General features: G+C 40.9%; 1 protein-coding gene across 9 annotated transcripts in view; it reads right to left on the bottom strand.

Annotated features, from left to right (window-relative positions):
* The window catches only part of Ttll5 (tubulin tyrosine ligase like 5), a 256,735-nt gene that overhangs the window by 166,300 nt on the left and 72,959 nt on the right, over nucleotides 1-17,476 (bottom strand). For 8 of the 9 annotated variants that reach the window (XM_005343377.3, XM_026780184.1, XM_026780181.1 and 5 more), the window contains 4 exons: nucleotides 15,438-15,551; nucleotides 15,077-15,168; nucleotides 8,673-8,735; nucleotides 3,941-3,979 (listed from right to left, as the gene is read on the bottom strand). In XM_005343377.3, the coding sequence (XP_005343434.1) occupies nucleotides 3,941-3,979; nucleotides 8,673-8,735; nucleotides 15,077-15,168; nucleotides 15,438-15,551 (308 nt within the window). Of the gene's footprint in view, nucleotides 1-3,940; nucleotides 3,980-8,672; nucleotides 8,736-15,071; nucleotides 15,169-15,437; nucleotides 15,552-17,476 lie in introns of those variants that run through there. The other variant, XM_026780198.1, reaches the window with a different exon arrangement.

The following is a 17,476-nucleotide window of genomic DNA, read 5'->3' as shown; positions in this document are numbered from 1 at the left end:
GCATATGCCTGCGATCCCTGCACTTTTAACATCGAGGCAGGGGATCCTGAGTTCAAAGTCATCTATACAGCAAGTGTGAGGCCAGCCTCGACTACATAAGAGAGTAAAGTCCTTTTCTTTATTCTAAGACCAACCTTGAGAGCATCTGTAAGGACAACAGATTGTCATGGAAACCCTCATGAACACTAAAGGGGTTGCACAGGTAAATGGGAGTATTTCAGTCAATAGTAAGACTTTATTAATGGTTTTCCTGAATTTATTAAGTGTTCTGAACAAAAACATGTGACGACGACATTGAAACACCTTTGAACACCTAGTAATACCGGCTAGTACTCTATGCAGGGACTATATGTGCCATCCAAACCTTGTATCTTCAGAAGGACTTGGAGATAGCAGTAAGATTTTAACACTTGAGATAGAAAATGTGTTTTATTGTAGCTAATTACAATTTTCTCATTAGTATTTAAACATTCTTTTGAATTATACAATAGTTAATACATGCAAATTTGGCAGCGCAGCAATGGAAGAGAACAGATGGTATCTGAAATAGGGTCGTGGTACACAGGGGATTTTGCCTCACAGGGAAGTAGGAGTCTGCCCAGTCCATTGTTCCACAACCTGAGGACACACCAAGACTCCTGACCTTCTTTGGCATCTGTATAGCTCCACAGAGATGGGAGAGGGGCAGGATCCCTCCAGGTCTGGGGCAGAGTCAGGAACTAAGAGTCAGAGGCACAGACACGAGCTGGTGGCAGAGAGAAAACAAGGCCTAATCCCAGCAGGTTCTGAATGACAAGTGCGACAAGGAAGGGAGCTGGCAATTCCTAAGCCAGGTGTCAGGAAGACAAATCACAGTTAGGGATGTGAGTGACGTGGGACCCGATCCAAAGAAGAAGTGGAAAAAGCACGGGGCCTTTGCCCTCTGAGCCATCTCACCACCCGCTTTCTGGTGGACAATATCGCTATACCACCCAGGCTGACCTCAAATCTGGGCTCAGGATCCTCTGCCTCAGCTTCCCAAGTAATACAACTAAGAAATGTTCAAACTTATCTATTTCCATACACCCAAAAACTGAACTGCAGAGCTCTGAAAACATATCTAGCCAATTAAATAATGAATTAATAACTGATTAAAAAGTACCATTCAAGCCATTCATTTACTAATATCTAACATGCTCAAATTTGATAATTGTGTAGTCAAATGTGGTATCTTTATCTTACACGCTAGCATGTTTTTTTCTAAAGACACATCTTCTAAAAGCTTAACAGGGGCTCAGGAATAGTAGCTCACATCTTTAATCCCTGTACTTGGGAGGCAGAGGCAGGTAGATGTCTGTGAGTTAGATGACATCCTGATCTACAAAGTTGAGTTCCAGGACAGCCAAGGTGACATAGAGAAACTCTGTCTTGAAAAAAAATCCAGATAGATAGATAGATAGATAGATAGATAGATAGATAGATAGATAGATAGATAGATAGATCTTAACCTAGTTTGAGCTTAGTATTTTAGGTCACCTTAATTGAATGGGTGGAAGTTATATCTTTAAATTAAAGCCCAGTGTTTATGTTCATGAACTAAAGTCTACTGCATAAAAAATATTTCAATTTACATTGCTAAAGCATGATGATTCTTTAGAATTTTACTAAGTACACTGATACATTGTATTTTGTGAATGTCTTGTGCTCCTGCCCCTCCTCCTCCTGTATGGGTAGCATGCACAGTGTATGTATACATGTGTACCTGTATGGGTAGGTGTGTGCATAGACCAACAGACAAGACTGTATTTCTTCCTCTATTACTCTCTGACTCATTTCCTCGAGACAGGGTGTCTTACTGGCCACTGAGACCAGGAAACCTTGTTTTGTAGGAAGTCTTTTATAAAAAAACAATACTCTGACTAGATTCAGTGCCCTGCACAATCTCTACTTCAGCTCTGTTCAGTCTGCATCAATGCTCTCCTCAGCAAGGAGTTGAGTCCACTTTTCCTAAGCTGTCAGAATAACAGGATATCTTTATTAGTAACGGTTCCTAGCATCTCTCCACAGCATCCCTCTCGTTTCTCTCGGTCCTACACTCACGCCACCCCTCTATCTCATGCTGCCCTCAGTGCTCTTTTCCTTGCTCGTTTTCCATTTGTTTGGTTTAACTGTCTTACACTTTTTCTTACTTTCTCAATTCTACTTACTTTTAGTTACTCGACTCTGCTTTGTTTAGTTTCTTAAGATGAACTCCAGACCTGTGACTTCAGTCCTCAGTCTTCCCTTTGCTTCTTGCATCTTTTCTTCTTCTCCTGAGACACAGTCTTGCTATCTGTAGCCCAGGCTGACTTTAAAGTCATGAGCCTTTGCCTTAGCCCCCACAGCAGCAGGACTGTGGGCACATCCACCATGCCTAGCTCAGCGCTCAGGGTGTAATGCAAGCACAGAGAGCTACAAACATCCCTCAAGGCACCACTTTCATTGAAAAAAATCACATATTTTATGCTTTATTTTTATTAATAATGCTTTCAATATACTTTCTAATGTCCTTTGTGATATCCTTCTTGATATGCATAGATTACTTAGAAATGCGTTGCTTTCTAGCACAAATACTGAGATTTTCCAAGAATATGATGGTATTATTTCAATTCTTTTAAATCGAGTAACACTTCTTTCCAGCAAATAGTACTATAGTCCAGTTTTTATCTCTTTAATCCCCTATACCACCAAAATATCCACATAAATATTAAGAAATGATAGCTAAAAATTGGAAACTAAGGCCCATTCATTTGAAATATTTTTTTCCTTTTAGTTTTTAGAAAAAGCGTTTCTATACTATAGCCTAGCCTAGTTAAAAACTAAGTAGCTGAGGATGGTTGTGAACTCACCACAGCACTCGTACGTTAGTTTTTTTTGTACGAGGATTACATGTACCAGTCACCACACTCAGCTTTTAAATGCTCTTTTTGTATGATTTTTTAAAAATTTGTTTTCTTTAACTCCCAAATTGAGGGGAATATACCTAGGAAGCCTATTCCTTGACTAAACGTTATAGAAAACTTAACAAATTTTGACTTTCATTTGGAAATAAGCTACAAGTAATTAATTTTAGTTTTTTTCTAAAAAGGCAATTACGACTTCCTTAAAAGTTAAATTTATGCTTCAAAAAGGCTTGGGTGTGGGTGGTGGGTAAAGGCACTTGCTGTACAAGCCTGGCAACCTGACTTCGATCCCCAGCAGCCATGTAAAGAGGAAGAAGGGAAGCAGCTCCGCAAAGGTGTTCCGTGGCTTCTACACATGTGCCAGGACAAAGGTACCCACCCACACCGTACACACAGAGACACACACACACAACTTAAGTTACTGGATGAGAATGCAAGTTTTAATTACTCGTAATGAAAAACAAAGCGAGATGCAAGTAGCTATACTGTCTTTCTTGTTATTTTGCTTCTGAAGAGGACAGCGCAGACCAGGCACATGGAAATAGTTGGAATCTCTGGAACCTGCAGATATGTGGAGGATGAAAAGTTTCTGTGGCAGCGGCAGTCTTGACTGAGGCAAAGCCGTGTTGGTCTTGCCTCTGGCTATTTTTTGCTCTGCCCAAATGAAAAGCTACCTGTGTGCTGACTTCCAGCAGGGCCAGTCATATGCCTCAAGTATACCAAAGCCACAACATAAACACCGAGTCAGCATGGCAATGGTCTTGGAGTCTTTTACCCCACCATGCAACAAATCTATTGTTATTGGCTAAAATGATGCACATATGGTTCCAATAAATTAAATCTTATACCTTCTTTTATAATATGTGGCCACAGAATACTTTTTCAATAGAAAGCATCTACATAGTGCCGCTAGTCATGATGAGCCAAACTGAAAAGAGTTATATAAGGCATGTTCGGTCTATGCATGGCTGCACATCATGCACATGGAAGGAATTTGTCAACTTCGAAAAATTAGTTACCGTGTTCTTCCTGTCAGCAAGCTTCTTCTTGGGTTTCCCCTGCAGATGTAGAAAGGACAGCAGGGTTAGAGAGCACCACCCACCCACTCACTGCAGAGTTCACACACATAAGGAACACATTCACAAACTCTTCAGTAGACTCGACATCTAAAATGGGGAACAGGCAAAGAACCTGCAGAGAAAAATGAGAGTAATAACATTTGTCCATCTACTCATAAAGCAAATCATAATTATTCCTCATGACAACGTGAAGGCAGTAATTACCTCCACTGTCATGCGCATGCACATGTGCATGTATGTTCCTATGTGTGTGTATGCATGTGTTTGCATGTATATGTGGTGTGTGTGCATGCATGTGTGTGTGCATGTGTGCCTGTAGATGAGCAGGAGATGATACTTCTATATTCTGCCATGGTCAGGGCTAGGAAGGTCTACACAGGAGTTCAGGGCTTAGATCTGGCTACAGAACTTTCTGCTTTCATTGAACAATCTTAGAATAGGAAACCAAGTTCCTTTCTCATGGGGTTCCAAAGACTATTCATCAAAAATAGGCTTTTCACAACTAAAGAAACAAATCAGATTTTGTGTGTGTGTGTGTGTGTGTGTGTGTGTGTGTGTGTGAGAGAGAGAGAGAGAGAGAGAGAGAGAGAGAGAGAGAGAGAGATGTTCCCAAGCTAAATGTCAACCATGCCTGTTAAACAGGCTTTTCTTTTTTCCTTTTAAAACATACCATTCTCATCCAATTTTTACATTTAACACTGGGGTGGGACGTGTTCCACAGTCTGACTTTCTATACTTAGTTCAGCACAATTTTATCATCATTTATGGTGGTTTGAATAGGAATAGCCCCCATAGAACACTGTGTTTAAATGTTTGGCTCTTCGGGAGTGGCACTATGGGAGGTATGGTCTTATTGGAGTAGGTGTGGCTTTCTTGGAGGAAGTGAGTCATTGTGGAGGGAGGCTTTACACAATCTCTTCTGCTGCTGCCTGTGGATCAAGATGTAGAACTCTCAAGCTCCTTCTCCAGCACAATGTCTGATTATATGCCGCCATGTTCCACTAGGATGATAAAGACTCAATCTCTGAAACTGTAAGTCAGCCCCAATTAGATGTTTTCCTTTATCAGTGTTGCTCTGGTCACGGTATCTCTTCACAGCAATAGAAACCCAAACTAAAACATCACTGCAATGTTAATGTATCCACCACAAGACACCGCTCACCATGAAGCTCCTATTGCTGGCATTTCATTACTGTGCACACTTCCAAGCCAGCTCTAAATCCATTAACTTGTTCAATCAAATACTCTGTCATCTCCAAAGTGTCAATGGAGACACATAGTATATAAACTGTAGTATTTTTTAAAAGGCAAAAGTAATATAGATAATATTTACAGAAAACCAAGTGAAAGAGTTAAATTTTCACCAGGATGTTTTGTTTATCTTTTCCTATAATACTTTCCTGTCCCTGTTAGTGTCCTGATATGAGTGCGTCAGAAAACTCAGGATGACTAACTTTTAGCCCAGACAATGGTCACCTCCAAGGATCTATAATCATGGCCTCTAAGTACAATCCCAAGGGCATATTTTAATAACTACCTCCACTTCCCTCCAGGGATGGGTCCGGGTATAACTGTCACTTACAAGAACCCCGAGTTGCTAATTTGCATTCAGAGTTAAGATTATTGCCATACAACGGGACACTGGGTAAGATACTGTCCATCAAAGCTGGTCAAGTAGACGGGAAGAGCTGTGGGAAGGGGTGGAAGGTGGACACACCCAGCCCACAAGAGATGAGTGAAGAATCCGTTTGAGATCGACAAGAACCGTTTAATGTGTGAAGGAAATATCAATTCAGACTGAGAGAAGGGTTCAGTGAAATGTGAGGATGGGGAAGGAACACACATTTCTTTCAAAGCATATTTTTCTCCCACACGATAGGTGCTGAGTGCTGACAACGACTAACACAAGAAAGCAGCCACTCAAAGGCCAACAGGTAAAGTCAGTAAAAAGAACTCTAAATCCAGTCCAGGAATGCAACGCTGCCTGGAGGAAGAAAGACTCAGCAAGAGCTACTTAGGGATGAATGGAAGGTATCACAACAAAGGGAGGTCTGTCAGGATAAGGAGGGAAGAAAAAGCAAGAAAATGTAGCCCGACTGAGCTGTGGTTGGTATACAAACCTGGAGATGAAGCTTTAAAAGGTCACCAAGAATAAATCATAAAGGTATTTCTTTGCTAAACAGGGAAATTTGTTTTCCTAATAAAAAATTCTAAGAAGCTTATAAGCAAGAGTTGTTAGCTGAAACCTACAGAAAGAATACAGAAATATGCTATGTTGGATGATGTAGTTCAATTAAATGCAGTATTTTGTCCATACAAATTTAGGAAAATATACAATAATGTATTTCTGTTATTTTAAAGACAAGGTATCACTATATATACCATCTGGCCTGCAGAGCAGGCTGACCTCAGACTCACCCAGCTCCGCCTGCCTCTACCTCCAGAGTTCTGGGATTAAAGTGTGCGCCACCATGCCCAGCATAATAATGGGTTATAATAACTCACTTTCAAAAGAACTGTACTTTCTTCCCATCACAACTATTTTAAATGCTATAAATACCACGCACTGGCTGAAACCTAGGTGGCTGACAAGGTTACTGCTATATTTTACTAATGAATAAGACATATTTTTTTTTTCTGTTTTTGGAGATACGGTCTCATTATGTAGCACTGGCTTCAAAATCCTGATCTTCCTGCCTTAGCCTCCCAAGTGTAAGACTCCAAGTGTATGATACCATGCCCATTCACATATAGTATATGTCACATTTCTGACTCCAAACATATGTTTCATAAATATGACTAGGCTGGTAGTTTCCAACTGGTCTGCTGTGCCTTCTTCCCCCGCTCATGAAAACTTGAAGTATGGAAAAGATCCAGTGTCAAGCATGGAGTCCGTGTGAGTTCTAAAGCAGAACAGATCTTGGAAGGAAACCTGTGCAGATGCCTATTTTAAGCAGCTAGTGAATTACTTCTAAGCATGCCTGGACAATGAAGGCTCACCAATTACATGCAGGTACTTGATGATAAAAGATAGGATTATTTTTTAGTTGACTCCTTTTTAATTGATAATAAAAAATAGTTCTCTAGGTGAAAAGAATGAATTATGGAGACATTATATAGTGCAAAAAGCTGAAAAGATTTCAAGACAAAAAGATTTGAAAAGAAATACATCAATAAAACATGAAAGTCAGTCAAAAGTACAAATAGTTCCTGGATATGAAAGTCAAACTTTCCCCAATAGGTACTAAATATAGTAACTCCTGCCTATGATCACAACAAATGATAAACAGAGCTAGAGACTAGAAGACAAAGTTTAAGGAACTCTCAAGAAGCTAGGCACGGTGGTTCACATCTTACTTCCAGAGGGCAGGAGGTTGAGGCAGGCTCTCCACGAGTTCAAGTGAAGCTCCAGGTCAACCTGTCTCAAAGAAACCACAGAAAAGACTAAAAAGGGAAACGGAGAATATAGCCAGAATGTTTCAGTAAAATTCCATAGAGAGTCCCAAGAGGGAGAAAGGAGGCTACTCCCACTGAAAGAGTCAGGACTGAACTGTGGTGCAAAGTCAGAGCACTGACAAGGGATACAGCAGGACACATCCTGCTCAAGAGTCTGACCTGCACAGATAAAGAAACCTTGGCAAAGTTCTCAGTCCAAACTCCAGTTTGTATGCAAAGATCTGGGGCTGTCTTCCATGCAAATCCAAGGTCATCAAAAGCTATGCGAGTGGTTATTCAATACTACTTAGCAAAAATACACAGACTTGAAAGTGCAATTCAAGTTTCTATAATAACCAAGAAATTGCAAGAGACGCCTGGAATCTGGATATCCATTTTAAGACTTTCTCAGAAAACAAGACATATCCTTAGAGAGAGTTTCTTCACACAACTAAGGTGCTTCCTTAAAATAATGGGCTGAACTGTTGTGCCGTGTGGTTATTCTGCATGGATGATAAGCATCCACAGGGGTACATGGGCCCTGGTAGCTGGGCCATCTCAAGTCCAGCCTTTGCTAACATCAGCTCCCAACTCCCCTGGTACTGTGCTTACCAGCTGCCATTTATGAACCTTCCTCGTCTTCTGATCCAGTAACCCTTTTGTGCTTGAAAATCAGATGATGACACCATTTAAAAGTGCCCAGAGCATTCCTCACTCTCTGCTTTCTGGCTACAGATGCTGTGTGACCCGCTGCACCATATTCCTGCCTGGGTGGCTTCGCTGACATGATGAACTGGCTCTCAAACTGTGAGCCAAAATAGACCCTTTCTACAGAAATGAGGAAGGGAGACAGGGAGGGGGAATAACAGGAAGGGGAGGAAAGGAGGAAAGAAGGGAGGAAAGGAGGGGAGGGAGGGAGGGACGGACGTATGGAGGACAAACAGCATGCAAAAGGTGCTAAGTAAGGATCTTTTTAAAGAAAGAAGGGAAATGGGGCATCTAGTAAGACCGCTCAGAAGATTTTTATGGCTTAATTTTGGGTTTTTACAAATATCACAAAATGCTGAGAACTGTTAACACATGCTGGAAAGTGAGCTATTACACTGGGTTTTGTAAAAGGCCTTTTCTACCCCAGGCCCTGCATGAAGACTTGGATAAAGCTGCTACCCTTCTTTTACATATGTTTTCTCTTAAGCTTGTAATCGAGTTCTAGACATTTAGCTGAACAAATTCCTACCTGTCCTGGAAAAGGCGTGTTGCCAGCATATAGTTCATGGAGGTTTTGTGTTCGAGGTAGGACCTGCAGGACAAAGAAAGAAATTATTTCTTAAGTTTAGTGCAGGTGGGAAAAGGCAGAAATCAAGCACAAAACTGACAGAATGCTTATGTACTACACTAAAGTGCCAAATGAGGAGATGGTTGTTCGGAGTAAATGATAAACAATTAGAGTAAGAATAAATAGAATAAAACAAAGAATAAAAAAGAGGATTTGACTTGGAAAACAGAAGGCAACATTATCTTGTAGATTAACCAGAGGTGATAGACTACATTCAAAATGTCACACTGAAAGGCAAAAAGCAAACTAACCAAGAAATCATATGCACAGACAGGACAAGAGAAAAGAGGAGCATTCAGTGCTTCTGTGCTCATCACTATGGGGGGGCACACATTTCTTCCTGTAAACTTTCAGAAACTGGAAAATCTGTGTCAGTAATTCATTCACCTATTTTCCACACAGCTGCTGAATGTGATTCTGCAACACCAGCCAGACGGGTCTCCTAGGAGCTTTCTCCTCCCACATCTCCCATGGACCCTTTGCCTCTAAATGGAAACCTTCCCAACATAATGGCTGCACAAGTCCACCCAGTCACACACCGTTCCTTGACAGAAGCACTCTTGAGTCCCCGGACTTCCTCCTCTGACCTGAGAGACATGTCATATGCTATCTCTGAGAACACTTCCTCCAGAAAAGCTGCATGATGCAATTCACCCCCAGCACACCCAGAAGACACATTCAAGAATGCCAACAGCATAGCCATCTCTGACAGTGAGAGACCAGAAAGAAGTCGAATGCCCATCAACAGAAGATTGAAATAGCTGCTTCAACATGCAGGTTAGAGCGAAAGGGGTTCAAAGGGAATGAGCTCTAGCTATGTGAATCTTAGTAATATGCTTAATAAAAAGAGCAAGATCATATGGAACACATACTTTCTGTCTGGCAAATGTTCAAAAACAAGGAAACAAACAATTCTGCTTCTAAACACAAGAGGATAACTGCTATAGGCACAGAAGTCAGAAAAGTGTACAAAATACAGAAACAACTGTTTTTTCAGTCAAACAAATGGTGGCACAGGGGGTGATTCCTTTTTTATTTCTTTATTTTTTTTTTCCTTTTGAGACAGGGTTTCTCTATGTAGCTCTGGCTGTCCTGGAACTTGTTCTGTAGACCAGGCTGGCCTCTAACTCACAGAGATTCCCTGCCTCTTCCTCCTGAGTGCTGGTATTAAAGGCATGTGCCACCACAGGGGGTGATTCTTATTAGGGAGAAGTAACAGAATTAATTAATTAAGTTCTCTGCCTTTCTTCCTGCAGGCGGTTTCCAGAGCACCCATCTCATCCCTCTGAGATGAAAAGACCTGATCAAAGCTATAAAAAGTACTTAGATTTGCAAGGCACTGAAGAGGGATAGGCTATGCAAGAGAAAAAAATTCCCAAAATAATGAAAGGTCCGATAAGTTTTGGGGTACACACCAATCTGCTCAGGCAGAAGGTAAGCAAAAGGCAACGGTCAGAATATAGAACAACCAAAACTAAATGTAACTCAAATACCGCTACAGTTTACAGGGGGCTGAAAATTAAGTTCCAGCTGCCAGAACACAGGGATCTTCTTGAAAGCTGGGTCATTTCATGTGCACCCCAAAAGTGTCTTGTCAGGCAGATATATGCTGGGCTCCTATTGAAGGAACCCTAACTTTGCCATTACAATGTTCATGCTGATCTACAAGTAACACAAGTGCCTCAACAGAAAATTTTAATAGGATTTAAAGTAGGCAAGGAAATACAAACACCAAAGATATAGCATTAAAATGTATAGCATCTAATCAAAGTAACTGTACATAGAATAGTATATCCCATAAGCCAGTGTTTATCAACATGTGGGTTGTGACCCCACTGGGGGTCAGAAGACCCTTTCACAGGAGTTGCAAAGCAGATATCCTGCATATCAAATATTTACATTAAGATTCAAAACATATCAAATTAGAGTTAAGAAGGAGCAACAAAATAATTTTATGGTTGGGGACGTCACCACACCATGAGGAACTGCATTAAGGAGGAAACGCTACGAAGGTTAGAAACACTGCTATAAACTAAAGGAATGCCAACCAACGGGCCCAGAAATGGCAGATATGAGTAAAAAGAAAGAACGATGCAAAAAACAGGAGGCAGAGACAGGTAGATCTCTGAGTCGGAGGCCAGCCTGGTCTAAAGAGCAAGTTCCAGAACAGCCAGGAACCCTGTCTCAAAAAACAAAAAACAAAACAAAACAAAAAAACCCTCCAAAAAATACAAATAGGACTTCTATATACAAAAAAAAACAAAAAAACCAATACTAGAAATAAAATGTTCACTAAAATTATTATTAGAAGTTAGGACGCTGCAGACAAATGAAAATTGACCTTAAGAAAAAAGAAAATTGACCTTAAAGACAAAAAAAATGGCCATGGCATACCACAGCCAAACAGGTAAAACAACCATAAAACAATAATCTTAGGCTGTGGCGATGGTTTAGTTGGTAAGTGCCTGTTGGGTAACATGAGGACCTGAGTTTGGCTCCCCAGCAGCCATGTCCAAAGGGTAGGGCAGTGTGTGTGCGTATCTGTAACATCAGAGCCGAGTGTTTGAAAACAGACACCCAGAGTTCATGGCCAGGCAGCCCGGCCAAATTGAAGAGCTTCATCAATGAGAGACCCTGTCTCAAATACAAACAAACAGGCCAGAGGGACGGCCCAGCAGGTCAAGGCACTTGCTACTGAGCTTGGTGACCTGTGGTCTACCTCTGGGACCCAGTGGTAGAAGAAGAGAATCAATTGCTACAATTCATTCTTTAACACCCACACAAGCTGGGATATACACACACCACTGCCCCTCCCCACAATATACTGATAAAATAAGCAGGAGGACAAAATAATCAAGAAAGACACTTGGCATTGACCTCTGACCTTTGCACACAGGTATACAGGTGTGGAAACAGACCCACATGCACACTTACACAAGCTGAAGGTGGGGGCAGCACAGATACCGCAGAGTCCTCCTAAGAATAAGCATGCCAGGAGACAATGGAAAGACCTTCTTTTCAAGTACTAGAGAAAACAGTGTCAACCTAGAAGTCTATCTAGAACTTGTCAAGAAAATCTCGCAAATGTTGAGACAAAAGCATCTGCAGAGAACCAGAAGTGGGCAACGTGATGCCATCAGAGCGGCACAGAAACGTCAAATCCTGGAGGAGGAAATGCTTCCATGGAAACACGGAGAAGAGTATGGAAAGTGGCAGTGTAATTGTAAAGAGAAGACTTAAATTTCCTTACATTTCAACTGACTCTTCCAGTGAAAGTAACAATGTAGTTCCAGGGGACTTAGAAGCAAAATACACACCAAGAATAACACAAGAAGGACAGGAGTACTATGGCTGTAAAGACCCTATATTATACATGAAATAGTATGTTCTTTGAAGAGTACTTTGCAATAAATAAAATATATGATAAATAGGAAATAATAGAGAGGTAGGATAACTTATTAATCAAAAGATGACATAATGACATAAACCAAGAAATAAACTAGATAAATAATACAAAAAAACCAATAAAATGAGTTATTTTCTTTAATTACTTACTTGTATTTTCTTTTTGCTTGATTTTCATTTTTATTTACTTTCTGACAGCCTCGTGTATGCAATGTGTGCTCTGATTATCTCCATCTTCCTTTACCCTCTTATCCTTCATCCTTTCCCCTCTGAACCCCTTTTTCCCAACTAGCATGACTTGATTTTTAAAAACTTTTTATTTATTGATTTTATTTTATGCATGTGTACCACACATGTGCTCAGGGCCCATGGAGGTCAGAAGAGGGCATTGGATCCTCTTGAACTGGAGTTATGGATGGTTGTGAGCCACCATGTGGGAGCTGGGAATTGAACCTGGACCCTCTGTAAGAGTAACAAGTACTCTTAACTGCAGAGCTAATTCTTCAGCCCCAGAATTATTTTTCTAAAATATACTAAAGATAATATCAACAAACCTTCAGCTAAAGCAATGAAGAAAACAAAAATGAAAAAAAAAAAACAGGATGAAAGGAGAAATCACACTGGTTAATAGAGATGCAAAGAATCATGGCTGGGGTGTAGCTGTTGTTACAGTCTGCTGTGGGATGGTGCTCTTGTACACTGTAAAGATTTGTCACTTGTATTGGTTTACTAAAAGGCTAACTGGCCAGTAGCCAGAGAGGAAGTATAGGTGGAGCAATTAGCCTAAGAGAATTCTGGGAGGAAGAATGGCAGAAATGCAGTCAACAGCCAGACGCAGAGGAAGCAAGATGAGAATGCCTCACTGAGAAAAGGTACCAAGTCATGTGGCTAAACATAGACAAGAATTATGGGTTAATTTAAGTTGTAAGAGCTGTTTAGTAATAAGTCTGAGCTAATAGGCCAACCAGTTTATTATAATATAAGCCCCTGTGTGTTTCTTTGGGACTGAACTGGCTGCAGGACCAAGAGGGACAGAAACTTCTGTCTACAGGAGTTTGCATCTAGCAGAGCATGCACACAGCTCTGGATTCCATCTCTAAAACCATATAAACTAGACCTAATGGGTCAAAACTGTAATTCTAGCACTCAGAAGGTAGAATGAAAAGATTAGAAGTTTAAGGTCATCCTTGGTTTTATAGCAAGCATGAGGCCAGTTTCGGATATATGAGATCCTGTTTCAGAAAAAAACAGGAGGGGATGCTGAAGTGAAGAGATGATCCAGCAATTAAGAGCACTTACAGAGGACCCCGATTTGGTTCTTAGCACCCACATCAGGCAGCTCAGAAGAACCTGTAATTCCAAGCCCTCTGTTGGCCTCTGCAGGTGCCCACATTCACATGCACAAACCCATACAGAAACACACAAACAAACACACATTGCTTTAAATCCTGATCATAAGGAACTATTAAGAACAATTACATGCCAACAAACTGGATAATCTAGAAGAAATGAGTAAGGTCCTATGCACATACAACATACCAAGATTTAATTATGAATAAATAAAAATCTGAACGGGTGAACAAAAAGTAAAGATATGCAACCAATAATAAAGTCTTTGGAGAAGAAGAAGAGAAAGAGAAAGAAGCTGCTACCACCTAGGACCTGGTGACAGTAAGGAAGTGAACCAACTAGAACTCTTCAACATCTTGGGTAAAAGCATTAAAGTATATCACCACTGGTCAATGACTTATCAAATTCTACTCTAGGCATTTACTCAGGAAAAATGAAAATTTAAGGGCACACAAGGCACAGCCCATGAACACTCATAGGAATTTTCTTTACAACAGCCAAATAATGGACACACCTGCCCATGATAGGAAAATGGATAGAGAAACTGTGATAGATAACACAATCAAACAGAACACAGGAATAAAGAATAAATTACTGCTTCATGTGACAACAGGCATGAACCTCAATAATACTGTATGAGAAACAGAAGCCAAGTGCATAAGTTACAAAGACAGTCATAAAATGCAGCTCTGCTGACGCCTGAGGCCTGGGATTAAGTGGAGGGGACTGTCAAGGGTCATAACGGACTTAAGAGGTGTCCTGTGTAATGGTTGTGGAGTAGTTAAATTGGTGTTTAACTTGCCAAAAGCCACCATCAAAATCAACACTTAAAATGGAGGCACTGTATTTACTGTCTGGAAACTAGAACTGAGAGCTTATCAGAATGAACGATGTATTATTTAGGCACACACAGTGAGGACAAATAAATTCTCAGATCAAGATGATAAAAAACAAAATTAAGAGCAGAGGAATGGTTAGGGGGAGACAGCGGATTAAAAATGTCGGGGGGGGGGGGAGAACTGAAGAGATGGCTCACAGGTAGGGACCTGTGTTCAGTTCCAACACCCACATAAAGCTCAGAACAGTCTGTAACTCCAGCTTCTGAGAATTCAACGTCTCTGCTCATGAGACCATTTGTAGTCACGTGCACATAGCTACATGTACACATATCATGTAATCAAAATTAATAAAAATGAATCTTAAAAAATGGGGAGGGAGCCCCAATACATAGGTGGGTTAATTAGCATCGATGGCCATGTTCTTGGACTTATTAATATTGTGGTTTGTCTTTTCTCCCCTCCCTTTGAAGTCTGGGTCTCAAGGAGCCCACGGAGGCCTCGACTTCCCTATGCAGCAGGGGGACGACTGCCTCTCCCTCCTGAATCTGGAAATGTTAAGCATGCATCACCATGGCTGGTTTGTGGATTAACTACTGTTTTAAAAAAGGTAAGACAGCCGCCGCATTGGAAGCAATATCAATGAGTGACAGACAAGCTAATTCTACAGACTCGAGGTATAACCAGAAGAGAAAAAAAAGGCAGTCACCTCACCCATATATTTCCCATGTCTCAGATGTAGGAAATATGCGGATAAATCCTCCTCTCCGGTCATTCTCTTCCTTTACCCTCCGTAAAACTTTGATCTGGGTGGAGGAAGAAAGAACAGAGTAAGACAAAAGAGCACCTACTCTGAAACCTGTGGCTATAAGACAAAGGCAGAGTTACACATGAAGAAACCAGCAAACACGTGTGCAATAATTAATGCCATTAGGATGTCTTCTAAGGAGAAACCTCTATCTAGAATCTTTCTCCTTTCGGGGAAAAACATGAATTTGTCATGAGTATTAGGAATCACAAATTTGCAATGAGCACTGTGCTAACCCACAAAGGCCTGAAATGAAATAATCTTTACCTCCTCCATTGACAGACCAAGCACAGAACCGCCTAACTTCCCCGGCACCTTCTCCCGGGCTGAGGCCACAAGGTTTTTCATTTCTGCATCACTGGCAGAAAGTGGACGGGAACGCTACAAGGGAGAAAATCAAAGCAAGGTTGAAGGGAGCAAGCTCCATTATCGCTCCCTTGCTCCCCACTCAACATCAAATCTACAGCCCAATTTCTAGAATTAGTCACTTAACACAAACCCCCAGAAAACAGAAGGAAAACAAACCACTAGTGAACTCCAAGTCAAGACAAGAAATGGCAGAAATCAACTAATGCACAGAAACAAGCAGGAAACGTCAGGCAATGCTGGGTAGCTCCTCAACGGACACTTAGTCCTGGTTTTGGGTATAGCCAATATTTTTGGGGAATGAAGAAAAAATAACCCCACAGAAACAAGACTGTGTATTTATTCTAGTAAATTATTATGTTCTCTTTAGCACTGAGAGAGGAGAGATGGGGGACCTGAGAGAAGACACCAAGGAATACACTTTTCTTCAAGCTGGGTGCGCTGGGGTGTTTTAGAAATCAAAAGGGAAACTTTTGGTGGAGCTCTACTTTATGATGATTCAGTAAATTTAAAGTAGAGCTCCACCAAAAATCCTACCACCCAGGCAGCACTGTGGCTGCTGGACATCACGACTGGATGAAGGCTGACTGCCCCGAAGGATGGCCCTCATGGACCAACAGACAATCTGGGTTACAGCTGTTTCCACAACAGGAATAGGAGTCTGAGGACCATGCTTTCAGGGATTTTGATGTTACACAAGCAGAAAAGTGGCAGGGGCCAGAGTCAAATAGCCGGAAGTGTGAAAATACACTACTACTGACACTGATGAAATGGCTGATAAAACATAACACACACAAATGTCAAGGAGACAAAAAAGGGAGAAATAATCGAAGAGCTATAGGCATGAAATATCTTTCTAGTTTCCTGGAAGAAACTTCCATCAAGGAGAAGCAGGTCAACTGTGAGCAGCTAGTACTGTCTTTATGCTTAGACCAGACATGGGTGTTTGTGAGTCTCCAAAATTCATGATGAGGACCTATCCCCAACTGATGGTATTTGGGAATGGGACCGTTAAGGGGTAATCAGATAAGGTCATATTCATGGTGCCTTAGAATTAGTTCCATAGAATTAGTGCCAGAGACCTTACTCAGTCTCATGTGCTCTCCCTGATGTGTGCAAACAGATGTGCTCCGAGTAGGGAATGAAATGTCTGCCACCTACAAAGTCAGGCCTCAGAAGAACTTCTAGTTTGCTGGAATCTTTGTCTTTTTGCTTTGTTCTGTTTTCTGGTTTTTCAAAACAGGGTTTTTTGTGTAGTCCTGGCTGTCCTGGAACTCACTTTGTAGACCAGGCTGGCCTTGAACTCATAGAGATCACTTATGCTGGGATTAAAGGCATGCGCCACCACTATCCCACCCGGAATCTTGTAAACATCCCAGTGTCTAGAACTGTAAGAAATAAATTTTCTGCTAAGTCACCAAGTAACATATTATAATGGTACACAAACCATGGATGGGTTTCCCTTTGAACACAGAAAACTATGTGTAAAACACTCATCTACAAACTAGCATAGAAGTAATAAAAACTAGACTTTATAACTAGATAGTTATAAAAGTCCCATGACAAGCTACCTATATAATGAAAGAGTATGAAATCAGCATTTATTTATCTAGCTTTTACTGTGGTATCTTCAACATCTAGAGAAGTAAATCAATAAATATTTGCTTTAGAAGTGAGTAGCCATGCTGGGATATAGCCCTAATATGTTCAGAATTTAAAACTGCAGACGAATTTTGGGGAGCATTTTGATTTCCTTCAGGCTCTAGGAATAAAGTGAACTGTAGTATGCACCAAAATCCAGCTGTAAAAGGGAGAGTGTAAAGATCCAGAGAGAAACATGTCACTTTTGCAAGTCTCTAAAGTGTGAAGATTATTTAGCAAAGAAGTACTGATATAGTAGAGAAATGGCTTGAGGACTTTTCGCATCACCCCATCCTACT

Source organism: Microtus ochrogaster, chromosome 1 (assembly GCF_000317375.1).
Source record: "Microtus ochrogaster isolate Prairie Vole_2 chromosome 1, MicOch1.0, whole genome shotgun sequence".
Taxonomy (NCBI): Eukaryota; Metazoa; Chordata; class Mammalia; order Rodentia; family Cricetidae; genus Microtus; species Microtus ochrogaster.
This window is presented reverse-complemented; position numbering and strand designations above follow the sequence as displayed.